We start from the raw sequence: 10,000 nt of genomic DNA, 5'->3' as shown, positions 1-10,000 counted from the left end.
GAGAGAGAAGAAAAACGGAGAGGGGGAGAGAGAGGACAAAGAAGAGAGGAAAAAGAGAAAGGAAGAGAGAAGAAAAACAGAGGGAGGGAGGGAGGGAGGGAGAGAGATTGAGAACAAAGAAGAGAGGAAAAAGAGAAAGGAAGAGAGAGAGAGAGAGAGAGAGAAAGAGAAAGAGAGAAGAAAAACGGAGGGAGGGAGAGAAAGGACAAAGGAGAAAGGAAAAACAGAGAGAGTGAGAGAGAGAGAGAGGGAGAGAGAATGAATCCTGGACTATCGTATTCCCGAAGTGACCAAGGCTGGACTTTTTAAAAACCCAGATCTGGGAATTTCGATCCGTGTCTGAGTTTCAAGAGTTTTTCCTCTCTCTTCAAATGTAATGAAATCTAAGTGTTTCTATACATTGCATGATATTAAACGGATAAAAATAATTTAATCTGAAACTGATTGTGTGTGTGCTTTTTTCCCTTCTTAACTGGTCCCCCCCCTCCCCCCAGTAGAATTTGGCAAGAATTTGAGCGTGAAACTTTCGGGTTTTTAGGAAATCCCTCTAGCATCGCCGCTTGGCTTCTCAACCGGGCATGAGGTGCGGAAGAAGGAATTATTGGGCAATGCGGGTGGGGGACTCCGGGTGGCTGGATGGCACTCAGCCAAGCGACATAGGTTGCTTCTGTGTAAAGTGGGAGGGACGGAAGGAGGAAGGCCACCTGAGGTGGTGCGTTGCAAGGAGAGTGAAACTGTAGTAGGAAACTCTACTTTGGAGGCAACGGCTTGGAGCAAAGTCTGCAGGTGAATTTAGGGCTGTTGGTCCAGCAGTATTTGAAAGGGGAGGGGGATTTTTATAGGTTGCTTTTATGTGTGCGCTTATTTTTGATACTAATGGCGGCAACTATAAATATATAATCTAACTATAAACTATTCGTCTATAGTATAACTATTAATGTAGTCTAGTCTAGAGAAAAGAAGGACTAGGGCAGAGGTGGGTTTCAGCAGGTTCTGACCGGTTCTGGAGAACCGGTAGTGGAAATTTTGAGTAGTTCGGAGAACCGGTATTAAAAATTCTGACTGGCCCCGCCTCCATCTATTCTCTGCCTCCCAAGTCCCAGCTGATCGGGAGGAAATGGGGATTTTGCAGTAACCTTCCCCTGGAGTGGGGTGGGAATGGGGATTTTGCAGTAACCTTCCCCTGGAGTGGGGAGGGAATGGAGATTTTACAGTATCCTTCCCCTGCCACGCCCACCAAGTCATGCCCACCAAGCCACACCCACAGAACCGGCAGTAAAAAACCCACCACTGGACTAGGGGAGACGTCTTCTTGGATGAGAAGCGAAACGTCCTCAAGGAAAAACGAAGTCCAGTTGCCTTTTGAAAAAGCACCTTTGGGACTAGGGGAGACATGATAGCAGTGTTCCAGTATTTGAGGGGCTGCCACATTTATTTTCCAAAGTACCAGAAGGCAAGACAAGAAACAATGGATGGAAACAAACCAAAGAGAGAAGCAAACTGAAACTAAGGCAGTAGTGGGTTTCAAATCCCGGCTCTACCAGTTCGCTATCGGGAGCATGCGAGCATGCGGTGCTTCTGCGCATGTGCAGAGCGGTTTTTTTTTTATAAAAGTTTTTTTAAAAAAATTTAGACAAACACACATACAAACATACAATGTATTTTCTTTGAACAGAGTATTTGGCCGGTTCACAAATTTAAACAATATTTAGTCATTTCAATTAAGTTTCGCCCAAACAGGGACAAACTGGTAGCAACCCACCACTGAACTAAGGAGGAATTTCCTGACAGTGAGACCAATCAACTAGTGGAACGGCTTGTCTTCCGGGCTTGTAGATGCTCTGTCACTGGAGACTTTCTAAAAGAGACTGGACAGCCACTTGTCTGAAATGATATATGGTCTCCTGCTTGAGCAGGGGGTTGGACTAAAAGACCTCCAAGATCCCTCCCAACTCTGTTATTCTCTGTTCTGTGTGCTAACTCCTTCGTGCTGGAGTTAGTTGGTGTTGGGCAGAGAAGTGTAGTGCAGGTTGTTTAGCGGCGCCAATTTCAGAGGTGTCTTAAAAGAAAACTTTTAATCTCGTTCCATATCTGATCATGTACCCAGAGAGAGATGTTTACAGTCTGCATCCTTGACGGAGCAGGATGTCAGACCAGATGGAGAAATGCCTATGTCCCTTGCAATACAGAATGGAAGAGTGGATGAAGAATATAGTCTAGGAATCCATATATTTTTTCTCGGCTTGGTCATCATTCCCATTATAGGTGGTCCTCGGCTTACACCATTTATTTAGAGGCAGTTTAAAGTTAGAACAGCACTGAAAAAGAAGCGACTTACCGGCCATCTCTAGCATTTATGACCATCGCAGCATCTCCATGGTCACGTGATCAAAATTTGAGTGTTTGGCAAGTATTTATGGCCACTGTAGCACTTCCCAGATGATGGGATCGCCATTTGTGATCTCAGCTGGCTTCCAACAAGCAAAGTCGGTTTACTGAACAACTACCTAATTCACTTAAGAATTGCAGTGACTCGTTTAATAACTGTGGCCAAAAAACAAAACAAAAAACAAAACAAAACACCACCATTGTAAAATCAGGTGCAACTCATTTATTTTTGATTTATGTTGATTGCTTATTTAGTAACCTATGACTATCACTAAGTGTTGTATCTTATGATTTATGATGAATGTATTTTTATGACGACGATGATCATGATTTATCACTGATAGCTTTTATGTACACTGAGAGCTTATGTACCAAAGACAAATTCCTTGTGTGTCCAATCACACTTGGCCAATAAAGAATTCTATTCTTCTATTCTATTTAACAATTGCTTTGCTTAGCAACAGAAATTTTGGTTTGGTTTTCTTGCAGAAGTTTTCTTACAATGTTTCTTACAATTGTGGTTGTAAGTTGAGAACTACCTCTAGAGATGGCACACTACAGTTAGAAACAATATTACGGTAAAAGAATTGATGCTTCATTTATCACCATTCCTATTTTATCTGAACGCTGCCTTTGCAAAATGAATCACAGCCAAATTATCCTGCAGAATGAGGAGAATTTATAAAGTGTCCCAATTCAATCTGGTTTGTTTCAAATATACTGTAGGGTGGCTACATGTCAGTAATAAGTATTTCAGATAATTAATACTGAACTTCTGAATAAAATTTATAAAAATATTCATATTTCTAATTATTTGCATTAATTTATTTTGTATAACTATAAGACTTTGAACTGTGCTTATAAGAAATAAAACCCCGATTTTTTTTTATTTTTTTTTAATCTGCCTTTGTTTTTCTTTAAAAAAAAACAACACCTCATTTTGATCAAATCGCCTTTCCAATGCTAATGACCTCTCATTACTTTTAGGAACATGACTGCTTTGCTAAAAAATGAATTCCAGGGGGAGCCTAGCAGACGGTGGCTAATTTCTCCAAGTCGGGTCAAGAAATTTGCGATCAGATCCCTCATTATCATCCTGATTGCATTGGCATTGTGCCTAACCGTGGTCAAAATCAAGGATCCTTCCATGGATGTGGAGCAAGCTGTTGCCATGGTAATGGAGACCCTGATGCCTATCTGGGAACCCCTGACCGAATGGAATCTCGAGAAGCATCGCATTCAGTTGTCCAAAGACCGACCATTGCTTCAAGCATGTTTTACCGTGGCCATCAATGGATTTAGAAAGGAACCCATGATAGTACAGCGAAATGCCCGGCTGCTAATCCAATGTGAGGGGCTAATCATGGAATTTCGCACGGGCAAAGGCCACTGTGAGATTTTAGTGCTTGCCCTGAATGAGAAAATCCAATATATCGTCAAGGAACTGACTGCGGAAACGTATCACGCGAGGATGCTCGTCCGGGAGGAACCCTGGAGTACCAACGATCTGCTAAGAGTGAAGCATACTTTGGAAACCTGGAGAATTCTTTCGGAGACTTTCAGGAAATGCTTGCAATTGACCCTAGAGATGTTCCCTATGGAGCCATGGTGCGTCCAGAACAACGCTTACATGTTAGTGGACTGTGGCGGGCACATGGTGAAGTTTGTGTCAGGGAACAAAGAGAATTATGTCTATGTTTACAGTGATGGTGAAGGCGTCTACTACAAGGTCATCCCTTATAGTACATGGAACCAAATTGCACGCTTCTTCAGTGGGGCAAAATAGCACGCAACCAGGGGTGGTATTCACTTACCTTCACTACCGGTTCGCAAATGTGAGCGCACGAGACACCTCTGTGCATGCGCAGATACTTCCGCGTATGCGCAGAACGTCAAAAATGGGACATGATGATGTCTGGGTTGGGGGGCAGAGCCTCCCGCAACCGCTGCTACCAATTCGCCCGAACCGGATATAACCGGGTGAATACCACCACCGCACACAACCCCTCCAGCGAGAAATCGCAATTAGGATGCAATCAATGCTGAGAAAGGGTACAGGTAGTCCTTGACTTACGACCACAACGGACACCAAAATTTCCATTGCTAAGCGAGACAATTGTTAAGTGATTTTTTTCCCTTCATTATACGGCCTTCCTTGCCACCATTGTTAAGTGAATCACTCCAGTTCAGTGGTGGGTTGCCCCTGGTTCGCACCGGTTCTATAGAACCAGTAGTAAAACTGGCGGGAGGCTCCGCCCACCGACCTTGATGTCGTCAAAGAAGAGTGCGTGCATGCGCGAGTGAAGCAAGCGCATGCACGTGGCCCCGTTGCGAACTGGTAGTAAAGGTAAGTAGAACCCACCCCTGCTCCAGTTGTTAAGTTAGTCACACGGTTGTTAAGCGAATCTGGCTTCCACATTGAATTTGCTTGTCAGAAGGTCACAAAAGGGGATCACGTGACCCCCCAGGTTATTGTGACCGTCATAAATATGAGTCCACGGCCAATCATCCCAGTTCTGATCACAAGACTATTGGGATGCTAAACGAATGGTTGTAAGTTGAGGGCTCCCTGTAGATTTCTCTTTGTCCCAAAAGAGGGTGCTGAGCAGGCAGGATAGTATCATTCAAGCAAACCAAATAAGAATTTTGAAATTGTGTTTTGAATCTCTGCAGTGGATGCTAATAAATACTGACAAATAGTCTCTTCACACGACATTAACCTCTGAGGTAACTTCTTTATTAACTTGAACAGGAGACTCTGAACGATCTCCTCAGAACTCAGAACTCAACTCGAATAATCGCTGACAGCTCTTATATACCGGCTGTCAGCGTGTTTAACCAATCACAAAGCATTACCCTACTATCCGTTCCAATAGGGGGCACAACCTGGGGAACCTGCTCAGTACATAACAGATGCAATGAACTTTGGCTTTTTTTAAAAAAAATAAATGGCAACCATGTGGATTTATCCTGTCCTTTTGCCCATCCCCCCACCCCCACACAGTCTAACAGTAAGATAACCAACTTTTTTACAATGAGAAGGAGGACACAAATAAATCGAAGGGAAAAAAAATCGTAAATAAAAGAAACATTTTATTCATTGCAACAATAATGCAGAATACACTATAATATAACATTTTATATTGTAATTATGCTTACATGCCTATTAATTATTATTTAAATGAGTACTTTTCCATTGAATGAATATTTTTTGTCAATGTATCGTCTTCTAACAATATATTGGAAATATCTGAACAAAATTTCAGCAGTTTGATATGGGGAATGGAAATTCCTTATTCAATTTATCGTTGAAATGGCATTTCCTCTTTTTTGATTTTTCCATCCCTAAATGAAATTAAAAATTAAAAATAAAACATAGAGCTACACGAACGATGCAAGCACATCCATTATGAATCAATAAAATTAATTATTAAAACTGAAACAATAACATAAGCGAATAAACTTGTAAATAAAATTATACATTTGGAAATTATTAAATAGATAATGAATTAATAAAACGTGAATTATTGTGCTCTCCTGTGTATGACTGAATATTCACTGAGAAAGAAGTGAGTCTAATGCGTGTGTGTGTGCCGTGTCGTGTTTCGGTAAGAAGTAAACAAAGCCACTTGCGTGCGGCATACTCCCTCAAAACAATTCTCCTGTGCGGAGCGCATGCGTCTCATAATCGCATCTCGCTGCACTGTACCAAGCCTTGACGAATTGTCATGTCAAATACAAATACATCACATCACACGCAATGGATCGGATCGGCATCGATCGAATACAGAGATTTACAGATTAGTCTTCAAATATCGAAAAGGAGGACATGTAGGAGAACACTTTTTCGAGAGAGGACAGAACTTACAAAAGAAGGACTGTCCTCCCTAAAGGAGGACGATTGGTCACCTTACTAACAGGAATTTCCTATTAAATGGCATGAAGATACAGTACTAATTAAATTTATAGTATTCCAAACTTGATAATTCAAGCTCCTTTCCCCTTTCATTCCCTTTTCTTACAATAAACTAAATTTCTTTTCAGAAGGTAACCACCTTAAGGCTTTCTTTCAGTTTCCATTTTCTTTAGATGATGACATGCCGCCGTAAGTTTCTAAACAAACTTATCCGTTGAGTCTTTTTGTGATCTAACAAATAGCTTTGGGATTCAGCCAGGATCTGTTCCAGGAACATGACACTGTATCTGAAAGAGGCTTCCTTGTGTCAGTGAAATACGTACAAGAGGATTATCTGGTGGATTGTGTTTACTGGCAACCATTTTGTGTATGGAATGATTAATGCTACGTTATGGCAACGAAGCAAACGAAATGGTCAGGCTGTCCACAGCAATTATTCAACTCTTAGAAGCAATATAGCTGTTAAAAATTATTAAAATGGTGATACAACTTGTGAAAATGACCCCTGTAGCATTAAATCAGAAGTCTTAGAAGATATTAGACTTGAAAGATCAAGTGTGCTCGCTGTTGAAAACTCTGCAAAGGGTCACTTCAATATTGTTTAGTCAATTCATTCAGGGTTGAGTGACATGAGGGATTTACTACTACTATTATTACTACCACTACCACTACTATTACTACTACTATTATTATTATCTTTTATTCATTAAACATGAAACTCGGTCAACTGAACATTTAAAAATGTGTCACAAATACCATTGACTGGTGCTAATGGTTGATACGGATTGCTGCCAGCATCTTAGGTATCAACCAAGTACCTTCTTAAGATGTACGATGTTCCAAGTAGTGCAGTTTTTTGCAGTTCCACTGGTGTTATTGCAGGAAGCTGCAATTTCTTGATGTGTTTTGTAAAATTCTTGGACATGGTACCAAGTGCCCCGATGACAATGGGTATCACGGTTACATGTTTCATCCATAGCAATGTAGCTTTGATGACCAGGTTGTGATATTTCGTGATTTTTTTTCCAGTGCTTTTTTCTTCGACTCTGGCATTTCCTGGTACAGCAATATCAATAAACTGTACGGTTTGGCCCTCAACAACTGTGATAGCTGGCATTGTTGTTGTTGTTGTTGTTGTTGTTGTTGTTGTTGTTATTATTATTATTATTATTATTATTATTATTATTATTATTATCACACTCAGCCAGATGTTCAGACTGGGTTGGCATTTTTGTCTACCTATTGAGTCCTTACCAAGGACATGGGATAGGCAAATCTGGATGTTTGACGTTGTTACAGATATCGTCGCAGGATGGCAGCAGTTCCAAGTAAAGCTGCCTTCTGCAATTGACTGATGGCAAATTTGTCAATGCCTTTGGTGTTCAAGTGATCCTCCAGTTGTTTTGGGACTGCACCCAAGGTGCTTGTTATTGTTATTATTATTATTCCTGCCAACAGCAGCTTTGAATGGCTGCCTATATTCGGCATCAGAAAAGAAAAATACAGGTAGTCCTCGACTTACGACCACAACTGAGCCCAAAATTTCAGTTGCTCACTGAGACGTTTGTGAAATGAGCTTTGCCCCATTTTACGGCCTTTCTTGCCTCGGTTGTTAAGTGAATCACTGCAGTTGATAGGTTAGTAACCTGGTTGTTAAGTGAATCTGGTTTCCCCATTGACTCCGCTTGTCCAAAGGTCGCCAAACGGGATTATGTGACCTAAATATGAACCAGGTGCCGAGCGTGGGATGCTGCAATGGCCGTACGTATAAAAAATGGTCATAGCTCACTATTTTCAGGGCCGTTGTAACTCTGAACAGTCACTAAACAGATAGTTGTAATCAGGGGATTACCCGCATTTCAAGGAAAGAAATCAATACGCTAATGAGCTACCAGTTGGACCATAAGGAAGGCTGAGCGCCAAAGAATGGAGGCCTTTGAACTCTGGTGCTGGAGAAGACTCCTGCGAGTCCCTTGGATTGCAAGGCGATCCAACCGGTCAGTCCTAGAGGAGATCAACCCTGACTGCTCTTTAGAAGGCCAGATCCTGAAGATGAAACTCAAATGCTTTGGCCACCTAACGAGAAGGAAGGTCTCACTGGAGAAGAGCCCAATGCTGAGAACGATGGAGAGCAAAAGAAGAAGGGGACGGCAGAGAACGAGGTGGCTGGATGGAGTCACTGAAGCAGTCGGCGTGAGCTTAAATGGACTCCAGAGGATGGTAGAGGACACGAAGGCCTGGAGAAACGTTCTCCATGGGGTCGCGATGGGTCGGACACAATTTCGCAACTAACAACAATAACAACAAATGAGCTACCATTTCTTCCGTTACCCCATCTTCATTCTGGAGGAACAAGTATCTGATCTTTCCCAGAGATGGACAGCAATTAACATCCTGGGCAGAGTTATGTTAAGAAAAAGATTTGCTCAAAGTGAAGGTTTCGCTGAAACTGCCAGCAGGAAATAAAAGGTTTATTTATTCTGCTAGAATACCTCTTTCCTGGTTTCTCTTTTTGTTTACCTACCATTGTTATTTACCCAGCCATTTAGAGGTAGTTATTTTGAGTACATAGATGCTTTGTAGGAGATTAAGCTAATAATAATAAGAAAAAAAAAAAGGCAGTAATTTTTGAGATATGTGGGAGGGGAGATGGTTTTCATGTAAGGGAAATTTCTGTCATATGATGCCTGTTTGTACATTTTGCTGGGTGAGCAGAGCAGAGCTAAAGACAGATGATTTTACGTAAGAAATAGAATAATGGTGAAACAGAGAGTAGAAAATCAATGGGAGAGTAGGAGAGGTGGGTTTCAGCAGGTTCTGACCAGTTCTGGAGAACCAGTGGCAGAAATTTTGAGTAGTTCAGAGAACTGGTAAATACCACCTCTGACTGGCCCCGCCTCCATCTATTCTCTGCCTCCTGAGTCCCAGCTGATCGGGAGAAAATGGGGATTTTGCAGTATCCTTCCCCTGCCACGCCCACCAAGCCATGCCACGCCCACCAAGCCACAACCACAGAACCAGTAGTAAAAAGTTTTGAAACCCACCACTGGACAGTAGCCAGGCAGAGCAACTAGAGCAGGGGTGTGAGGACCACATCATGGTTCTGTTTGATCTCGGGGTGGGATGTGTGTGGAGCCAGGGGGGCGTGGCCAGGATGTGTGTGGCCAGCTTGACGCCACTTGTGTCAGGGGTACCTGTGGTGGCCAAGTCCAGTTATTCATTAGGAGCTTCATGTTGGCACATTCCAAGTGAAGCCAACTCTGACCCCACATAATTTATGTTCCAGCTCTGACTGTTTCCACCCTCCCCCCAATGTGTGTCATCAGTCACATTCTCTAATGATGCAATTTCACAGGTTGTAGAGATCACTCCCCTCCAGCCACTGTGGATTACCGCGGAGAAGGCCTTGACTGAGATATGGCTGGAATGTGCTTTTGTTTTGACTGCCGTGCTGCCTCACCACAGCTGCAGAGTTCATTTTCCCATCTCCCTTGCCTATGGCAACTCAAGAGCAGGCCAGGGATGCTTTGCGAGTTGACAGATACTTTTAACACCATCAAACAATATCCCTCTATCCCAGTCCTTGGGGAGGACTTGATGGGGGGATAAAAATGCCAAATCCACCTGGCTGACTATGCAACTAACTCTAATACTTTATTGATTAACCATTAGGCAAATATCAGAATACAAAATGCA

The 10,000-nt window shown here is 42.3% G+C and overlaps 1 protein-coding gene across 1 annotated transcript; it reads left to right on the top strand.

Moving 5' to 3' along the window:
• The first annotated feature begins 3,379 nt into the window (after nucleotides 1–3,379).
• On the top strand, nucleotides 3,380–5,914 carry LOC148112377 (uncharacterized). Its single transcript, XM_087876422.1, has one exon. It carries the CDS (start codon nucleotides 3,380–3,382, stop codon nucleotides 4,172–4,174), a length of 795 nt encoding a protein of 264 aa, XP_087732548.1. The 3' UTR covers nucleotides 4,175–5,914.
• The last annotated feature ends 4,086 nt before the right edge of the window (nucleotides 5,915–10,000 follow it).

The sequence above is a fragment of the Pantherophis guttatus genome, chromosome 10 (genome assembly GCF_059756535.1).
Source record: "Pantherophis guttatus breed Tessera chromosome 10, ASM5975653v1, whole genome shotgun sequence".
Classification (NCBI taxonomy): Eukaryota; Metazoa; Chordata; class Lepidosauria; order Squamata; family Colubridae; genus Pantherophis; species Pantherophis guttatus.
This window is presented reverse-complemented; position numbering and strand designations above follow the sequence as displayed.